Source organism: Ascaphus truei, chromosome 1 (genome assembly GCF_040206685.1).
Source record: "Ascaphus truei isolate aAscTru1 chromosome 1, aAscTru1.hap1, whole genome shotgun sequence".
Classification (NCBI taxonomy): Eukaryota; Metazoa; Chordata; class Amphibia; order Anura; family Ascaphidae; genus Ascaphus; species Ascaphus truei.
In genome coordinates, this window is record NC_134483.1 from 520,809,862 (window position 1) to 520,831,496 (window position 21,635).

At 43.5% G+C, this 21,635-nt stretch overlaps 1 protein-coding gene across 7 annotated transcripts in view; it reads right to left on the minus strand.

Annotated features, from left to right (window-relative positions):
• Positions 1 to 471: 471 nt before the first annotated feature.
• The window catches only part of REEP1 (receptor accessory protein 1), a 112,354-nt gene continuing 91,190 nt past the window's right edge, over positions 472 to 21,635 (minus strand). For all 7 annotated transcript variants that reach the window (XR_012788178.1, XM_075571701.1, XM_075571709.1 and 4 more), the window contains one exon: positions 472 to 10,229. Coding sequence is in view for 4 of the 7 variants with exons in the window: in XM_075571683.1 (XP_075427798.1) it covers positions 10,158 to 10,229 (72 nt within the window). In the remaining 3 variants the exon portion in view is untranslated. The remainder of the gene's footprint in view (positions 10,230 to 21,635) is intronic.

The window sequence follows — 21,635 nt, forward strand, 5'->3', positions numbered from 1 at the left end:
TAATTTCATTGCATATATGATTATGGATTCACCCATATTTCCAATAACCTGGATTTAATTATACAGATTATACATGCCTGGTACAGGAGCACTCTTACTAGCTCTACATCTGCACTGATTTAGCACTTATTGTATTATAATTTCCTGTATTGTCTCTTTTGTAATGCACTGAGCACACTGTGAGCATTATATAAATACAAATATACATACTTATATGACTGTACAACTTTGTTCTATAACTCTACAATACAGGAATATGATAAAGGGGGATCTATTTACACAAAGTCTCCTTCATCAAAGATACAGAATCCCATTGAAGGCAAATAGAGAGTGTTTTCCTTTGATAAATACCTTGCCCTTTTTTCCCACTGTTTTGCCCCAGTTTTGCTGTTAGGAAACTTTAGCAAATGACCCCAAAGCTGTCATTTCAAATATCAAGATGGCATCCAGGATAGTACTACAGACACGTGATCAATTTGTGAGCTTGGCATTTGTATTTATTTCATTTAAATTACAGACAGCAGTTTAAAAAAAAATATATATAAAAAAAAAAACAACCAACGTGCAGCACATACAGTTAGCAACAATACACACAACAAAAATATACAACAATAACACATGTCAAGGAGAATCCTCTGGCCTGCCAGATACATTGGAGGAAAAAAAGATGCTCTGTTTCAAGTGTAAGACTGAAAGGACTGGAATCAGTGACATTTTAGGGTTCTTGATCCACAAATGGCTTTTTTTTAGTAGCAAAGTATTAACTTCTGTCAGCGAGACTCCATTGAAGCCTATAGGATTGCTGATATTAAATGTCAGTCAGACGGACTCCAAATCACCGAGACTCCCGGAAAATGAGCGAGAGCCGACGTCTTCCTTATTGGCGTTTTATTTTCAGAGCGGGGACAGTCACATATTGTTAGCCCATTTACCTATCGTTATCAAGTGCAAGTGAAGCAGGGGCACAGCCAGACCATTAGTACGGTGACGCTTTGAACACTATGAATGATGAAACGCCAGTGTTGAGATGCTGGGTGCATAGGATCTGCTAGGGTGGGGTTATAGTGCCGGCGACGGTGAGGTCAGGCTGCGGTCGCTGGAAAAAATCTAATTGAGATGACTTCCAGCGATCGCGACCAAGCCGTCGCGCGCCGCGCTTACTATACGCATTCGTTTTGACGCGACGTCGTTGTCGCCGGCACTATAAGCGCAGCCTTACAGTAATCAAGTTGTTTCCAGAAGACATCACCCGTGGCACGAGCAGCTGCCGATTACCACGGTGGCTAAAGACACCATTTGTGATATGTACTCATGTGAGGATGGATAAAGCCCCGAATCTTACACGTTGTTCCCATGCGGAACACCTCCTACTGCTGCAGATCCGGATTGCTATTTAAAGTGTACAATTGTAGCAGGGTGACCTTGTATCACGGTCCCAAGGCTTGTACTGATGTGAGCCAATGGGGCTTATTTACCAGTGTCCTGGCTAAATTGTGCTCCAATGGCATTTCTTTTGGTTGGATGACCCTGGTGTCACTTTGCAGGGAGGCTTTGTGAATTAAGCCCCAAGGTTTTCTTCTTTTCTCTTCTTGTGTTCACAAGAAACATTTGCACCAAAGTTCCTGCATATATTACCCAGAGAGCATAGGGGAGGATAATGACAGGCAGTTACAATCACTTTGACCTGAAAATCATACTGTTGCTCAATAAATCCACTGCCCTCATCACTGATTGATACAAATGATAGGTGCAAACAAACTAAGACACGTGATCAAAAGAATTATTTGAAGTCCTATATACCAGATAATAGTGCAAAATAGCTATAATTCAAGTTCATTTGATACTAAAAGCTGTATGTGTCCTGTTTTTCTAAGGCCCACGTGTAATGGGCAGTGACGTCACACTCCTTTTGCTCTGGGAGATTTCAGCTTTATTCAAATGAAAGGAGCCTACATTTTCCTAAGCGAGGGGAAAACAGCTATATTGCCAAGGGGCCATACGGGGTTATTTATCAGACTGCTATAGTGCTGATCGGGGCACTATTGAGACTTCGGTAGAATAGTGTCCCAATCGGCACTATCGCAGTATAATAAATAATCCCCATAGTGTGCAGGTGTATGTTTTTTCTCTGTGGGCATGAGCTTGCGGTTTAGGGAGTGTTAATGGGATAAGTTGAGTAACTCACATAGTTCAATGTGAGATGTCACATTCTACATCTCTGTCATTTACACCCTTTCCTCGGTGTACACAAACCCTGCCTGGTCTGAGATGGCATAAACCGTCCCGGCTAAGGATTTGTATCACATGGAAGAGAATTAGCATGACTTCGGCTCTAGAAACGGCAGTTTTTAGTTCTTGATAAATAGGCCCCTATGCATCCACTTACTGTACAATGTGTTAACGTGATTGGTTTAGGTAAGTGAATATCTACAGTGCCCATACAGAGCTCTCATTACAATCTAATATGCTGCGCGTTGTGAACAGCAGATCCTGTACCCAAGCAGGAAAACGGAACGGGGACACAGTGCTCACCCAGCGTTTAGCTACAAATACATATCCACCAAGGACATCACTTGCAAAAAGTGTCATTTCTAGTGTATTGATTAACCCACGGGTGGCCAATTCCAGTCCTCAGGAGATACCATCAGGTCAGGTTTTCAGGATAGCCCTGCTTCAGCACAGGGGGCTCAATCATTGGCTCAGTCTTTGACGGAACCATTGATTGAGCCACCTGTGCTGAAGCAGGGATATCCTGAAAACCTGGCCTATAGGTATCTCTTGAGGACTGGTGTAGGCCACCCCTGAATTAAGATAACAGGCTTCAGGTGTCTCCGGAAATAGTGCCTATGTCGCCTGCAGCCTGCTCTACCGTCCTCAGAAGCAGCGTCACCTAATTGGCAGCATCTGGGTTAGGTGGACAAGTAAGCAGACCTGCTGTGGGCCATCTGAAGCACTGGCTGATGAGACCATCTCAGTTATGTAATAGTTTTGAACAATAAGACTACTGAAAACTGCAGGCTTGGGACAGGTAGCGTACAGAAGTCCACAATTTACAATAGCTGTTTTAATAGTAATATATCGTTACATACAATTTTGCGCGCATAATGAGTCCCTGCCCTGTGTAGAGTGTAGAATTTAATGTTGGCGTCTGAGGCATAGGGAGATAAAGTGACTTGCCGAAGCTCACAAGGAGAGCTGACATGCTGTAGGGATTGGAAAGGCAGTGACCACTGACATAATCCTTCAGCTCTTGCTGGGAGACAGAGAGATCTCCCTCACTGCCCTTCTATCTTCTACTGACTTACAGTCTCATTTCTTTCATCAAAGGAGAAGGGCACATTTCGAGCTACAAGCAAGTTTCTCCTGATTAAACAGGAAGAGTTGTCCAGATGGCCATCTTCTCTAAGGAATCTAACAGGACATTCTCCAGTTCCCTCCCTGTTAGTATGTCATCCTTCCAGTTGGTGACATAATGATTCACACTTCTTCCTTGCAGTTGCCCCTATTCAATATGTTGTGCAGCCGCCCTCCCAGTCAAATCAATGGCGCTTATATCTTCCAGAGCAAGGTGAAGACGGCTTTACAGCCGTAGGTGAGCATCGAAAAGTACCAAGACAGTAACAAGGGCTGCCATGTGTCTCCAGATAAAAGCTGCTCCGCTCACCAGGCATTTAAATACTTCAATCCAATTTAGGGCCACAGTTAGCTGTGCTATATATTGTCACCGTTTGGTGCCGGAACACTTCCTGCAGCCCATGCACTAACACTGCGTAGTAAATATGGGCATTAATGCCTTCGCACCTAGTGTTCATTAAGAAGGGTTACAAATGAGCATTGACTGGGGATCTGGGTTGGGATGGCAACCCTAGCAAGGACTAAAGCCTTTCAGAAAGCCCACGGCAGATCTACTTATTTCACGTCCACGCTGATCGCCGTTTCTTTGCAACTTTTTTTCAGGAGATTTGGAATAGTGCTTGGGAGGTTAAAATGAAGGTCTCCCAGTGCGGTCTAAAGGTTCCCATGGTAAAGTTAGAAGCTAGAATAATAGAAAACATTATTTTTTGGTTTATTTTTTTAAAGAGCAGGACTTGCTCGGGAGGCGAAATACTAACATTACGGAATATTGACCCTGCCTCTGAAAACAATGACGCTGCGTGTGGATCAGGAGATCCTGGCTCCAATCCCAGAGTCAGCTCCTTGTGACCGTGGGCAAGTCACTGTATCTCCCTGTGCCTCTGCCACCCAAAAATAGATTGTAAGCTCTAAGGGGCAGGGACTCGTGCCTGCAAAATATCCATGTACAGTGCTGTGCACTGTCCATGCGATACAAGAAAAAAACTCTTATTATTATTATAGGAGTGTAACTCATGCAGCTTTCGGGGGGGATAGGGGGGCATTGCTGCTTTAACAAGAGGTAACACTTCTGGAAAATACTCTTCTAACGTTCCAACGTTTCCACTACTTCAGGGGCGCTCTACTCAAGGACTCAAGACCCCCCAAACAGGTCAGGTTTTCAGGATATTCCTGCTTCAGCACAGGTGGCTCAATCAGTCCTGGCTTCAGCACAGGTGGCTCAATCAGTGACACAGATTGAGCCACCTGTGCTGAAGCTGGGATATCCTGCAAACCTGACCCGTTGGAGGGTCGTCAGGACTGGAGTTGAGAAGCCGTGAACTATTGGATAGGTCTGCAGCAAATAGGTTGAATAAATAAGTTTACAGAAGATCTGCTAATTCCCTAAATGACACAGAGCAGCATTCAGCATTCTGTCACAGCCTGAGTGTACAACACAAAGCCACGAGACCCGGGTATCACAATGTGCCTGTGTGTAAGCATTCTGTCACAGCCTGAGTGTACAACACAAAGCCACGAGACCCGGGTATCACAATGTGCCTGTGTGTAAGCATTCTGTCACAGCCTGAGTGTACAACACAAAGCCACGAGACCCGGATATCACAATGTGCCTGTGTGTAAGCATTCTGTCACAGCCTGAGTGTACAACACAAAGCCATGAGAAACGGGTATCACAATGTGCCTGTGTGTAAGCATTCTGTCACAGCCTGAGTGTACAACACAAAGCCACGAGACCCGGGTATCACAATGTGTCTGTGTGTAAGCATTCTGTCACAGCCTGAGTGTACAACACAAAGCCACGAGACCCGGGTATCACAATGTGCCTGTGTGTAAGCATTCTGTCACAGCCTGAGTGTACAACACAAAGCCACGAGACCCGGATATCACAATGTGCCTGTGTGTAAGCATTCTGTCACAGCCTGAGTGTACAACACAAAGCCACGAGACCCGGGTATCAAAATGTGCCTCTGTGTAAGCATTCTGTCACAGCCTGAGTGTACAACACAAAGCCATGAGACCCGGGTATCACAATGTGCCTGTGTGTAAGCATTCTGTCACAGCCTGAGTGTACAACACAAAGCCATGAGACCCGGGTATCACAATGTGCCTGTGTGTAAGCATTCTGTCACAGCCTGAGTGTACAACACAAAGCCACGAGACCCGGGTATCACAATGTGCCTGTGTGTAAGCATTCTCCTTTTATATTAACTGCCGCTCACATTTACAGTGGCTTTAGGAATGGTTACTGAAAACAATAAAGGTATCTGAGATACCCAGCGTGCGAGGCACAGTCTCACTATTTAGGCGTAAAAAGCCCATTTTTGTATTTGGAAAATTAGCTGTATATTTTTTCCCCCAAGTCGATGACATATTTAATAATGAAATAAAGGCGTTTTCAGGAGCGTTTCATACATGGCAGCAATGGTTTGTTTTAAATGAGGTTAGACCTTGTTATGCTCTAAAGAAAGCAGCACATATTACCCAGGGCTGTATGTGGCTGTGATCAGGCTTTCCGGCCTAAATCATACTGAATTCACGACAGTGCAGAGTACAATGAGTACTCCAGTAATACCTTCTTTATTTGGACTAACAATTGATATTATAAGACGATCTCGCTCTGCACTATCGCAACTGGGCTAACACAGCTATTTCTGCTTAATTCATAATTCATGAAACAAATGCTAAAAATGGCAGCGACACCGTTCCATGGCCGAGCGCTTAATCTCCAATATGCAGTGGTCAAAGTGTGATAGAATATACAATAGTTTGGTGTTTATAGGTTCACAATATCACGACTTTTTTATGACGCACTTTCGGATTAAAGTAAAATAAAGAAGCCACTCACTTCTCTGCTTTCTGAGCCTAACTATTGTATGAATATGTCTACATTATTCTGCAAATAACCTTTCCCCCCCCCCCCTATCTGTAATAAATTCTAAATATTTTGATGTCAAAGGACCACTCCTTTTTTTTTTAATCCACTCTTGACCACTGGACAATATATCGCGCCAAGTGGGACTGTGCCATGAGCATCTTCCGTGAGATAAGGCCACCCCCACAGGGTCAGGGGTCAATGCACACCCAAGGTGTCTGTAACACAGCAGATCACACAGCTTACACAAAGTGCCCCGAGGCATCGCCTGAACACTGTGAATATATAAGTACTATTTGGCATTCTTGAGTGCAAATTAGTCAGATTCTCTCCTTCAGTGAACCTTAATTGCAACACAGCAGACACCGTTTCATTTCACTTCTGTTTTCAGTTTTTGGCCACATTTAAAGCAGCGATACGGGTTAACTTCTTTAAAAAAAAAAAAATGGTTTTGTTTTTTATTACAGGTTTGCAGCAGGGGGTCACCGGAGCGGAACCCTGTTAAATTCAGCACCGGGCACCCCCTGCTTTAAGAGATACTTCCCGCAATCGCGGTGCCGGTATCCTGCAAGCAGAGAAATTGTGATCTAATCTAATGGCAGTGTTTAAATGTCCCACGGGCCAATAGGAAGCCGTGACGTCACCCGATGCGACTTCCTATTGGCCCGCGTGACCTGGACCTTTAAATCCGCAGAGATACCGGTGCTTACTGGAGGTAAGTATCTCTGGAAGCAGGGAGGCAGCCGAGCTGAAAGTAACAGGGTTCAGCTCGAGCCCCCTGCTTCAATCCTGTATTAAACACATTTTTTTACATTTTTAAAGTGAACCCGTATTGCTGCTTTAAGCTGTAGATGTTGTCAAACAGAAAACCGTGCTATAAAGCCATTTAAACTTGCCTGCATAGATGCCGCCTGGCTCTCGGAAAGCACCTTTCAATTGTTTTATTCTTTTTATCAGACCCTTTGCTGCTAAAGGGCTCTACAAAATGTCGCAGCCCCCAAAAGCAGTGAATGAGATCATATAAATCATATGCATTTATATAAAAAAATGATGTCTTCATGGACTGGACATTTCATTAATGGAACACATTGATCTATGGAGATGGCTTTGGACAGGCACTTTGTACCCTGCATTATTTCATATGGTAAATAGTAACACTAGCTTGCTATGGCTAGGTTGTTGTTATGATATTCTATATGCCGTTAGCGACATTATCCCAATTTACGTGTTTTCGTAGCACGGGGATTATCATACTGTATGGTCTACAAGTAGCCTGTGTATCAGTGTAGGGAGAACATGGAGGTATTAGATTGTGGTATTGGGGAGACAGCAATGAACGGAAGAAAGAGGCTTTACAGATCACCTAAAGCAGGGGTGGCCAACCCCAGTCTTCAAGGGCCACCAACAAATTAGGTCTTCAGAATATCCCAGCTTCAGCAAAGTGGCTCAATCTGTGGCTCAGTCGAAGATATCTGGAAAACCTGACTTGTTGGTGGCCCTTGAGGACTGGAGTTGGTCATCCCCTGGTCTATAGTATTGCGCCCAGTTCTAGAAATGACATCTACAAGCAGCCAGGAGGGGATCTAAGGATCAGCTGGAATCCTACACCTGGAAGACCCTAAATATGTGCACCCTGGAAAAAACAAGGCAATACGATCAATTTTCAAACAAATTCAAGGAGCATAAATAAGGAAGCCCGTAAGGAAGCATTTTTCAGAGCAACAAGAAATGAGCAGAGGCGAGTTGTACTTAGAGAAAATGTAATTCGTCATTATTCACAAAATTTCAGTAATGAACCTTACGGTCTGAAAAATCAGTAAGTTGAACTACAGCATATACTGCTCTTTAATGAGCTGTAATCAATGTGGCTTGGGGAATATGACTGTGTGATCACCTGGCAAATAGATACAGTTGACAAAGAACATCACTGTGGATGTTGAACTTAAGAGATTCTTACATTATTGATGGGCTCTATTAGATTGGCCGTCAGATGTCATTTAAAATAGAGCCTTTGGTTGCGTTTTACGACTGGCAATCTCTTGGCCAAACCTGGCTTGTGATTTCCCGCAACTAGTATCGTTGATGGTTATAGTCAGGCTCTGACGTCAATTATACTGGATGTTTTATTCCCAGACTGATCATAAATACCTGAACCTATAGCACGTTTAATTAATGCCTTCCTCTTGATATATGAAAAGTGTTCAGATTTTAAAAGCAAAAAATGCTTCCACGCACTGTGATCATTTTAACACCGTGAAAGGCAGGACATCGACGCTTGAGATGCACAATCCATTTTCACTAATCCGCCACCGAGAGAATATTATAAGTGTATTTAACTTTAAATGTAAACCAATCTCATCAAGTCACAGGACAGGCATAGATATAACCCAAAGCAGTCAACCCTTTATAAAGTAACATGTTGTTGTAAATATACAATTAAGCACAGTGGTTCTTTCACTTATCCTTATTATGGACCACTGTGATGTGAATAACTGTGTGAGGGCCCGTCATAATTGTCTAGACCTGCTCATTAATAGGTTCATAAATACAAATATATACATATTTAAATTGGACAAGGGACTACCACCACAACTATTGGGGGTCACAATGTGAGAACTCTTGGTACGACACATTTGCTCTTCTCTACTACGGTGCTGGGCCAGGGGTCTGAAACTCAGTCCTCAAGGGCCAACAACAGGCCAGCTTTTATGGATATCCCAGCCTCAGCACAGGTGGCTCAGTCTTCAAATAGTGTTGATGGATTGCAGATGGATTATTTGAATGGGGACGAGGAATTGATGATACCAGGCTGAATAGCGTTTTACACCCTTGGGGCACGTTTTGCCTCACTGCTGCTTTAATATATCATTAAAAGTCAGAATATGCACTGCTATTGTCTTGTTGTTGCACTTAAATGTAGTTAAATAGATAATAATCTATGCGAAACAGGCTTACAAACTCTCTTAAATAACTTTTAAACCTGGAAGCCAGTCTTAAATAAATGGGATTATGGAGAGAGAGCCTCGTGACAATCATTGTCCCTCAAGTTCTCTAACACCGGGGAAACATTTCCCATTGATACATGTATATATACCGAGTGTCATATCCCTCGTTTACCCCCTTGCTGCCAGAAAGGCCAGCACCACAAACAGTAGTGCGACATACAGAAAAAACTATCCATCTTGTTTCTGACTCCCAACAAGCTCCTACTGTTGTGGATAGCGAACTGGCACTTAAGATCAGGGATCAAGGAGAAGAATACACAGAAGAGGACAGATTTTATACTGATCCACAAAACAGAAATATGTAGCAGATACAGAGAAAAGAACTAAGTGCTGAAATTACATGGATAGCCAAATCTTTCCTTAACTCCTTCTCTGTCACAGAGGCCTGCAACAAATTCATTTCCCCGAAGTAAGCAAAAGAAAATGTGGACAGGAAATGAGGCCATTGTTTGATGAACCCCTTCACCGGAAAGCCCATTCCCAAGATGGCTACTGCTCAACGTCTCCACCTGAGAACCAATCAGTAATGATGACCTCATAGGTCAGTTACTGATAGGTGCACCGACAATTTCAGCTCCTAAAAGTGTCAGGACACCAGTAGTGAGGAACTGATGTTTTATCTCGTGTTGCCAAACAGAACCCTCAATAATCAAAATGCAATTAGAATTGTCTTATAGATGGTTTAGGTGGAGATACATAATATAAGATGAGCATTTTAAACCCGATTAAACTCTAAAAATAAAAAAGAAATACAAGGGAATTTTACAGTTGTGTCCATCAGGGTGTGAACGTATCATGGGTGAAGTGACATGTTGGGGAAGCCGCGCCTGATTTTCTGGGCTCTAGGCCCCCTCCTTGCTGTATGGTATGAATTGCTGTTTTAAGGCAGTGAAGAGACATTCGGTGGATCTCGATGTTGGCTGCACTCACGCGGTTTCCATGTTAGAGGCAGAGGTACTTTTCTTCCTGAATCGAGGTTTATGGACTCTGGGTGGAGGCTGGGGAGAAAAAAAAAAAAGAGAGGCAAATAACATCACGCACAATGTTAACCATGATGGGAACTAATCATGGATGAATCAGCCATTTTGTTTTTCTGCATTTCTGCCTTGCTGATAATGTATTCCAAGGTTTTTTTTTAATCTGCATTGCTCTACAGTGCAAAGTGTTACAAGTCCTGACTGCACTTAAAGGTTTAGCACATGATCCTATGGAGTTTTCCAAACTCAGCAGCATGAGGCAGCTGTTAATTAGAAAGCAGCAGTGTCCTCTGTGGATAGGAGAGGGCTAACTGAGCACATATTGTAGTCTCTTACAGGTATATATGTGCTGCTATTCTGTATAAATCTTTGACCTCGCCTAGTAGAGGGAGTAGAGATAGAACATGTAATAAAGTGAATGCTTGACAACGAGCTGACACTCTAACATTTATTACTTTGGAGGACCCCTCACATGGTCTGTTTCAATATAATTCAGTAGAACGCAGGAACGTGATAACAGCAGAGATAGGGCTGTGTACAGAGATGGGAGGCGAGTCACTTAAGGTCAGGGTGGGTATTATATTTTTATTGGGCCTGATAGAGACGGAGATATATATATATTATATATAAATGAGAAAATACGTAGGGTTTGAGAGATAACAGCACTCTGAACCAAAGTGTATCATATTTTTTGACAATGCCATTTTGTGGTGCTCAACCTGTACGCCCCAGTGGGTTCTGGGAGAAAGCCAAAGACACCAGGCCGACAATGTCAGAGCACAAATGATACACCCCCCACTAGCTTTCTAAGAATCTGATTTCAATTCAGCGCTGAAGCAGCCGATCACATCGTCAAGTCAATATGCAATTGTGGGACAATCGTGCTGCAGCAGCGCACATTGAATCAGGCCCTAAGCCTGGGAGCCAATGAGTAAAAACTGACAGGACTTTTAAGGAATAACAGAGCAGAGGAGACGTCACATTGATCAATGTTTCTTGCTAAATCAGTGACGATTCTACATGTTGGACTGTGGGTTTAATGAGGCTTGTTGCTTGTGGGGGAAAACTTGACAAAGTAGCAGGTGCACCATATTATCTGTTATGTTTCACAATATTTCTATCTCGTGCTTGTTCCCTAACATGATACTTTAAATAGGTATTTCTGGCTTTTTGTAAGTCAGCAATTGGTGACTGTGTCTGCTCCAAACAAACAGCCTCCATCCCCGGCTGCAAACCCCCAAATAGAGGGGCAGGGAAACGTTACACTCTGTTCCTTATTTTATTTGAATATACCAGGGATTTTCAACCGGGGTTTCTGCGGCTGCGGGGGGGGGAGGGGAGAGCTGGGAGAACTCTTCCAGCTGTCCCAGGTCCGGCGGCGCAACGGCCCCCCCACATAGCAGTGACCCGGCAGCAGCAGCAGGCGGTAACTGCTCTTTCCTCTCCCTACTTCTGCCATCAACTTCCAGCTAACAGGAGGGAGGAAGCATCAGCGTGAGAGCCGGCTCTCTCTTAAAGAGACAGTGTGTCCGTCTGTGTGGGGGAGGGGAAGAGAGTGTGTCTGGATGTGTGTGTCTGTGTGGGGGAGAGTGTGTGTGTGTCTCTCTCTCTCTCTCTCTGTGTTTGTGTGTGGGGGAGAGTGTGTGTGTGTCTGTGTGGGGGAGGGGGAGAGAGTGTGTCTCTGTGTGGGGAGTGTGTGTGTCTCTGTATGTGTCTGTGTGGGGGAGGGGGAGAGTGTGTGTGTGTGTCTGTGGGGGAGTGTGTGTGTGTGAGGGAGAGAGTGTGTGTATCTGTGTGGGGGAGGGGTGGAGAGTGTGTGTGTGAGGGGGAGGGGTGGAGAGTGTGTGTGTGAGGGGGAGAGTGAGTGAGAGGGTGTGTGTGTATCTGTGTGGGGGAGGGGGAGAGAGTCTGTGTGTGTCTGTGTGGGGGAGGGGGGAGTGTGTGTGTGAGGGGGCGTGTGTGTGTGTGTGTGTAAGTGAGAGGGGGAGTGTGTGTGTGTGTGTGCGTGTGTAAGTGAGAGGGGGAGAGTGTGTGTGTATAGAAGAGAGGGGGAGAGTGTGTGTGTGTATAGAAGAGAGGGGGAGTGTGTGTGTGTATAGAAGAGAGGGGGAGAGTGTGTGTGTGTATAGAAGAGAGGGGGAGAGTGTGTGTGTGTATAGAAGAGAGGGGGAGAGTGTGTGTATAGAAGAGAGGGGGAGAGTGTGTGTGTGTATAGAAGAGAGGGGGAAAGTGAGTGTAAGGAAGAAAGTTTGGGGGAAAGGGAGTGTGAGGGGGAGAGACATGAGTGAGGGGGTGAGAGAGACAGGGGGGAGAGAGACGGGGTGAGGGTTGGGGTTTCCCAGAATTTCACAATCAATTTATGGGGTTCCCTAACCAAAAAAAGGTTGAAAACCAATGGAATAAACTGTATCACTTACTGTAGATTGCAATCAGATATTCTCAGCTCGGGACACTTTATAGGATTGTGACTGCATTCTCCTTATTAAGCCCTCTATACCATTTTAGTATTAGTGCAGCAACAGGCGGTGACACCTTTTACTGCTGTGACATGACTATCCACCTACTGTGAAACTCAATCAGGGGAGAGTCCAACCGGATGATGTTTTCTAGCTGCATGAAAACATTGACTCGCTTAGAAACCTACAATCTCTTTATAAGACTAAGACCTCTAAAATCAACTTGTAGAACAATTAGAAGGACGTGGTATAAGGATAAAAGCAGTAGCGCTTGTTAACTCTGAGTATTGTCACTACGCAAGGCCCAACAAGACTGGTATTGATGGTCTATCGTAGGGCAGAGACTCTGCCGGCAGCCAGTCCATGATGTACCATTCCAGGGGATTTAAGCCTTTGGTTGTCAATACTTCCAACATCTTCTATAAAGAAAAAGGGGGTTTACCTAAGAAAATTGGCAAGTGCACCAGTTACAATATCCTTGGTCCAGATGTCCCACGGGTCAATGTAACTCATTGCAACGCTGCCAAGTGCGAGACAATGACATTGGTGTCTGAAGTGACAGAAATTGAGTTGAAATGACAAAGAGCTCTGTGTGGTGATGGGCAAGGCACCTTACTTTCAAAATACCCCAAATGACACAGATTCCCCCCCCCCCCCCAATCCCTATTGATCATAGTTTTGATGTGTACAGCAATATGCATGGGGTCACTCTATGAACAAATATATGTAATGTTAAAAGGGTGTATTAAGGCAAATATGAAGCAAATTGCACACTTTTCACCTTGCGGCTCTTTGCATCAAAGTCACAAAAGGTCTTTGCTCCAAGTTTTGCTCCACGGGCATCAGCTTGCGATTTAGGTAATGTCAATTAGCGCATTTATACAGGCGTTACGTGAAGCACAGATTATAATGAGATGTATCAAATTCCGTGGGCCTTATTCTATAAGGAGCGATAGTGCCGATCTGGCGCTTCTGCACTAAAAGTCCCATTGAAGTAACTTTGGGTGTCACTTTTTTAATATTGTTTTTGCATTAAAAAAAAGCAGAACTGGCGCCATCTTCTCCGGCTAATATTTGCATCACATGTAGGAAACGCGCTTACATTTCATGCAAACACAAGCAGAAAATGAAGCAATGAATCAAAACACATTTCTCTTTACACTGATACATCGCCCTCTAGAAATCCTCATCTGCAAGTCTTCCATTGTTCTGCCGTCTTAATTACACGTGGGAAGGAGGGAAAGTTCTGTAACCGGATACACTCTGCATAGTTTGAACCCCCAAACATTGCTTTAATGATACATACTCGGACCAGGATTATAGAGCAGAGACCCAGAACTCTTCATTTCTAAATGTTTGTCAAAAAATGAAACGGTGCATCTCATCGACTGGGTTCTTGATGCAAAACATTCAATGTATTATTATTTTGCACCTCGCACTATATTTTCATTCAGTTTGAGCCGTTTCTGAGAAAATAAATATTTAAAATTAAGATAAATTGGTGATCACGGTAACAAATAACACTGCAGTGTACAACAACAAACTGCAGAATTACTAGGTGGCAGTGAAATATGTTTTAGATCCGTTTTCCACAGTGCCCACGATGTGAGTATAACTGTTCATACATCATCACGGCCTTCTTGAGAATAATGTGCTTTGTGTGTTTTTTTTTGTTTTTCAACTTTCGGGCAGTTTGTGGCGGATGTGATTGTCATTGTTACATGGAAGTGTTTTGCACTTTGTGATATTATATTAACCGGATTTCTTTCCAAGTCGCAATAATGTGAGAGTTGGAGTGATATTCAGTATTTACATTTTTTGTTTGACTTCAAGACAGTGCTGGATCGCTGTGGCAGACAGGCAATATCTGGCCAACTTTGTTGCCGATGTATCGACTGTCAGTGGAAACCAGGCTTATTTACAGGCTCATATAATACTACACAATAGTATGAGAATTACATTGGGCAGACATTACCGTTTTTAACTGAAGTTTGACAATACTAGGACAATTTTATGCCAACATTCACAAATTGATAGTGTTTCAAATGTTGTTTTCCCGGGTTTCATCCCTTGTTATGAATCTTTGTCCTATTAGGTTTGCTCACTCGTCCCACAATGTGTATAAATAAGATAGCTTTTTCCCAGTATAGTGAATTTCCATGTTATTTTGTATTAATTATGTGAGATACAAAGACATGGGACAAAAGGCAGACACATTCTAAATTACAATGAATACATCTTGTATGGCAATGAATAATATCATATAGAATGCTTATTAACAAATGTTTTCTTTTCATTGATACGTCATCCGCTAGAAATGTGTTACCTGTGCTGGTAACATGAATAGTGAGCTGCATGTGTATGGTTAACATGTGCTACTGTGTCCAAAGGCCAAAAAAAGCTCAAGAAATGTCTCATATTGTATGAGATACAAACAAGGAGAATGCAAGAAAACTCACAATATAAGGAAGAATAAAGATGCGCACAAACGGACACAATCAGTGTTGAACAATGAACTTCAGACAAGGTGGATTCTATCAGACGAGAGATCCCCTGTCTTTCCCTCTCCACCTATTCTCCTGAATCCCCCTCATCAAATCTCATTGCCTTCTTCCCTTGTAAGGCTGCGGCCCCACTGTCTTCGCTGCACGTGCGCCTGCGAGGCTGGCAGTGAGTGCAGCTGAGTTCCCCCGGTCTGCAGTAAGCTGCAGGGGGAAAGACAGGGGGGGGGGCGGTGATGAGGGAGTGATGGGGGCGCGGCCATGACATCACCCGGCAGGTTCGCCCTCATTGGATGAACCACCTGGGGGGGGGGGGGGCGTGACCTAGTGCTCCGTCGCTACTACTAATCACAATTTTCCTGACTGCAGGAAAAACGCACCGCACGGCGGCCGCACCTTGCAGTGGGCCCGACCCCATTGAGGGGCTGCTCTTGTACCCGCAGCGCCCGCCATAGCGAGCGCTGCAGTAGCCAGTGGGGACCAATCCTTAGAGAGGATGTAGTATCTCTGTTACTCTTCTCCTCTCACACCTGCCTGCTGGATCCCATTCCTTCCCTCTCCTCTGACCTCTCGTTGCCACACTGATCCCTGCACTCACTCACATTTTAAACTGTTCCCTCTCCTCTGGTATCTTTCCTTCCCCCATTACACATGCTGCTGTGAGACTGATTCTCAAGAACAACACCCTTGACCCCACTAACCCATCTCACTATTGCCCTGTCTCTCTCCTGCCATTTGCCTCTAAACTTCTGGAACGGCTTATAGATTCCTGCATGCAATTCCTATGCTCTCCTTGACCCTCTCCAATCAAATTTTCGCACTGCTCACTCAACTAAAACAGCATTCACCAATGTAGCAAACAACGTCCACATTGCTAAATCCGAAGGACCTTACATCATTTTTATCTACTTGACCTTTCAAACTATCCACAGTTTGATACTGTAGATCAAACACTGCTCCTGACATTCTCCTCTACATTACCTTGGATAAATCCCTCTCTTGCCTTTCTCATCTTTACGTTAGTGTATCTATTGCTAACTCCTCTTCTTCCTCTGTCAATCTATCGGTTAGTGTGTTTCAAGGTTCGGTTCCGGGATCTCTCCTCTTTTCTCTCTATATGCTCTCTCTTGGTGATCTCATGAATTAATTTGGCTTCAAGTAACCCCTGTATGCAGATGACACATCTGTATCCACACAGAACCTCACATCTGCAGTACAAGCCCAGGTCTCCATCTGTCTCACAGCAGTCTTATCCTGGATGACATGTAGACCCCTCAAACTCAACATGTCAAAGACTGAGCTGATCATAATCCCACATAAATCAGGCCCTATTCCATCACAGTCAGTTACACCAGGGGTGCGCAAAATGGGGGGCAGGAAAATTTCCAAGGGGGGGGGCGCGGCAGCTACAGTGGTCCCGCGCTCTCCCCCAAAGTATTTAAATTAAATGCCGGGGGGACCGCATGAGGCCTCTGCAGCTTCTCCTACCTTATCTTCGGCGACGTGTCGCCATGGTAACTGGTGTCAAATGACACCACGGGGTCACATTGCCATGGCAACATGACATCACCTGACCCCACAATGTCATTTGACGCCGGAGCCGAGGAGGAGGGGGGGGGGGCGCTAGCCGGGATGTAAGCAGGCAGGGGGGCGGAAGTTAAAAACTTTGCGCACCCCTGAGTTACACTGCTATCCATGGTTCTCCAAGCCTGTTGTTTGGGTTTCATATTTGACTCTTCTCTTTCGCACTTTTCTACCTTTAATGCTAGGGCTTATTTTTATGTGTGTGTTTGGGGAGGGGGGCTTATTGTGTGTCACTGTGTGTGTGTCACTGTGTGTGTGCGTGTGTGTCATTGTGTGTGTGTCACTGTCTGTGTGTGTCACTGTGTGCGCGCGTATATTGAGGAGGGAGGTTATTGAGTGTGGGGAGGGGAGAAAAATACATGGGGGTGGGAGAGGTGGAGGTATATAAGAGAAAATGGGGGGGGGGGTTCTCGCAAGGCTGTCGACACGTGGTTGGGGGCCCTGGTGCAAATGTTAGTCCTGGGCCCCGGGAAAGCTGTTTGCGGCCCTGGCTGAACCCTACCTCTGGGGTTCCCTCCCTCCCACTGGCCCTCATTCTATAAGCTGCGATAGCCCCATTGAAGTTTTTCAACAAAGTGTCTTTGAGAAACTTAGAATATTAGAATATGTTCAATAATTCTTACTTTTAGAAACCTCTGTTCTTTATACATTTTGTAGCTTACTCACATTCAAGAAAATAGACCACAAAGTTGCTTTTACAATTGATACATTGTTCCCCTTTAATCTCGTCCTGGGTTACATTGGCCATAAATGATTTGTTACACAGATCCATAGAATCACATGCCTTACATTTACCACATCTAAGGCATCCTGTGGCCTAGAAGAGGACGCCCAGTGTTGACGTTTCCTTATTATTGGTTGTTTAAACACGCTGGGAGAGAAAAAAAACGTCTGTACATTTCCAGATCGCCTAAAAATAGTTCTTGGATTAACATCTAAAACCTTCTTTAGAATAGGGTAATTTAAATGAACACGCCAGTGTTTCCTTAAAATACCCGAAATCCTGAAAAGCCATCTCATTATACCAAGTGATGGAAATAACACCTGTATTTCTTTTCTCATCTGTCAACGTCTTTTCCTCCTCTTGGTATTTCTTACCACAAGATCTTTTCTATCGAGCTTTTTTACATTCTTTACTTTCCTGCGTCTGATTCAAAAAGTCCACTTTCATTGTGCAATTTCTTGCAAGCCTTTACACTGTAAAGGTATATAGTGCTTGCTCATCTCAACGACAAGTAAGTCACTATTAATATCTGCTTCTTTTAAAAAAATGTTCTGGTCTGTGGAACTTTTTCATCCGAGGTGTGAATCAATAAATCCAGACATTTATTTTCTTTACTTGATTTAAAAGTCAAATTAATTTTCTTTCCATTAATGTCAAGAATGGAACATTCTTTACTACTCCTAAGGGATTCCTTACTACCTTTCCCAATCCTCAGCACCCTGCTATTGTAATCGGATATTAACCCTACCCATAAATGTTTAGATAATATTACCTTTGGTGTTATTAATGAAAATCAAGATTTCTTTATTTATTTAACAAACATCCCAGAACTCCCAATTTTTTACCACTTGCCAAAGATTAATAAACAGTTACTAGACCCGCCTGGAAGATATCATTTCGTATAATTTCCAGAGAGGATTCGATGACAGAATCTATCACAATATTTAGATGTATTTTTAGAAACATGTGTCCGATCATGAAATCTCACTTAAAAGATATGTCACACATACTGCACACACAGACACACACACACAGAGACACACACCCACACAGACACAGACACACCGAGACACACACACACACCGAGACACACACACACACACAGACATACACCCACACAGACACAGACCCACACAGAGACACAAAGAAGACACACACAAACAGAGACACACACACTGACACATAGACAGACACACCCACCCACACAGACACAAACACACACATACACAGAGACACACACGCACACAAGGAATTAGCAGTTAGTATAAATATAGACGTTCAAATCGCTAAAATGGGGTGTGTGCCGAGCACGCACGTTTGAAGTCAAACTTCTTTGTGTTTTCTCACTGAAATTGTGTTTTGATTTTTAATTTAAAATCACAAACACAATTTCTGTGACAAAAGACAAAGAAGTTTCACTTAAAATGCGCGTGCTCGGCACACACCCCTTTTTTGTATTCGGGAAAGGTGTAGAAATCTGGGATTACAATCGTTTTTTATCCAATATTATATTACATGGCGTCGCAATAATGAGACAATGTGCAGATGATTTGGAGAACGCGTGAGGGAGCCCTTGGGTAGTGTTTTATCTTAGAATGAATGACAAAAATGACATTTAAATCAAGTAAAGAAAATATAGCATTTCTGGGTTTATCTCTTTATACCTCGGATAAAAATGTTCTACATACCAGAATTTTGTTTTTTAAATGGCCACTAAAAGATACTTATTAGCCCCCAGTTGCCATCATCCGAGATGAGTAAGCAGTGAACCTTGTGGTCAATGGCAAAGGCTTACAAGAAATTTCACAAAGGAAGAGGTCTTTTTGAATTAGACACAGGGGCCTAAATGTTTTGGAATTAATATATTAAGAAAGTGTCTTAGAGAAAGTAAAAAAGCGGGATAGATAATATAGTATTGGAATACGAAATACCCAGAGGAAAATGTAAACCGCTGACAAGACAGAAATACAAGTATTCATTTCATCACTCGGTATGATGGGGAAACCTTTTAAGTTTTTAGGTATTTAAAAAAACAAGGACATGTTCTTTTAAGCGACCCTATCGGAGATAATGTTTTACCTGTTCATCCAGCTACTGTGTTTAGGCGAGCGTGAAATTGGTTTTCTCTCAACTAACAACTAATAATAGAGACAAAATAAAGCCGCGTGTCCTCTAAGCCAGGAGAGCGCAAACTTTTTATGTCGAGTCCCCCTTTTTATCTGTGATAGTAGTTGCCCAACACACCCCCCCCCCCCCCGCCTGATGTTTTCTTTTTTTCATGTGATTTGGATTACAACTTTATTAATGGGTATAAAGTATAAATGTGAATATGAGTACGTAAAAATATAGCAAAACATGACAAATTTGAAAGTTTGTTTTTAAAATAAATCAGTATAATAAGATAATACTGACTGCAATATTTTTTTAAATTATTGTTTCAGCTCCTAATGCATATTCTTTCTCCCCCCCCCCTCATCCCTTTTATCCCCCATCTCCTTTCCCTCATCCTCCCTTCTTCCCTCATCCTGTCTCCATCCCCCCCTCCTCTCACCCCCTCTCACCCTGTTAACAATGCCTACCTGGCTTCGGTGGAGGAGGACCACGGGAGAAGAGCAGCGCGGTGGAAGAGGAGGATGGAGGACCACCAGAGCAGAATGGCAAAAGAGGACCACCAGAACGGGGCAGGGCAGCAGAGTGGGTGGATGGCGGGAGCGAAGCAGGGTGGCAGAGAAGGATGGCCAGGGAGGAGCATGCTGTAGCAGCGGCAGACACCGGAAATCAGTGAAGACCGCTGGGGCACATTCCCTCCCAACCGTCCTCTGCCACTCTGCTTTGCTCCCGCCGTCCAACTCCTCTGCCACCCTGTGTCACTCTGGCGGTGCTCTTGTGCCACCACCCTGTTCGCTTCCACCTTCCTCCTCTCCTTGTATCCCCCCCCAAAAAAAATCTTGGGCCCCCCCAATTTGCGCACCGCTGCTCTAGGCCACAGGACGCGTGGTAAATGTGGTAAATGTAAGGCATGTGATTCGATGGATATGTGTAACAAATCATTTCTGTCCAATGTAACGCACGAATAGTTTAAAGTGAAACAATGTATCAATTGTAAAGCAACTTAGTGGTCTGTTTGCTTGAATGTGGCTGTAGGCTACTATATCGTACACATAGAAATACTGTGTGAAAAAGATCCCTAACAGATCAAATAAGTGGTGACAATTACATGAAAAGATTAAAAAAAAATAGATACAAAATACTTTCACACGTGGGAAAGTGCAACTTTTCTAAAATATGTTTCCCAACATCTATATGGCAGAGAAGCAACAGGTCCGAAGCACAAAGTTTCTTAAGGCGCATGTGATTTAACAGAGAGAGTATACATGGTGCAAAACAGGTATCTGAATATATATATATATATATATATATATATATATACATATATATATATATATATATATATATATATATATATATATATATATATATATATATATATATATAGTGTTCGACAAATCACCCAAAAATCTACTAGCCCAACCAAAAAATCTACTTGCCACCTAGTCCCGCCCCCCAACCCTAGTCCCGCCCCAAACCCCACTTTAAAATAAAATATATAAATAAAATACATTTAATAAATTCCTAGTCAGAACATTCGTTTTTGACAAATGTATTTCTTGTATTACATTATACTACAATTAGTCCTTGTTACGTGTATGTGTGTAAGTAAATGTTGGATCTAGAAATAAAAGCCAGATGTGAGTGACTAGTTTCCTGAACCCCTTAACCAGTGTCTGGACGTCCCCGCTTCACAATATCTAAAGCAGCAATCCCGCCTGGGATCTTACCTGATCCGCAGTCCCTCAATGTCCAGGTACCCGCATTCCCGCAATGTTATACATTGGAGGGGAGGTGTTCCCTACCTGTCTTCTGGGTTAGGGGGGGTTCCGATGTCTTCCATGTGAAGCTTGAGTCAGATCTGGAAGAAAGCAGTATAAATTATGACGGTGTAGTATAGGGCAGTTAAGATATACAGGGTAAATAAGATATCCAGATCGAGAGTGTGAGACAGAGAGAGAGAGTGGGTGAGAGACAGGGAGAGAGTGGGTGAGAGACAGAGAGAGAGTGGGTGAGAGACAGAGAGAGAGAGTGGGTGAGAGACAGAGAGAGA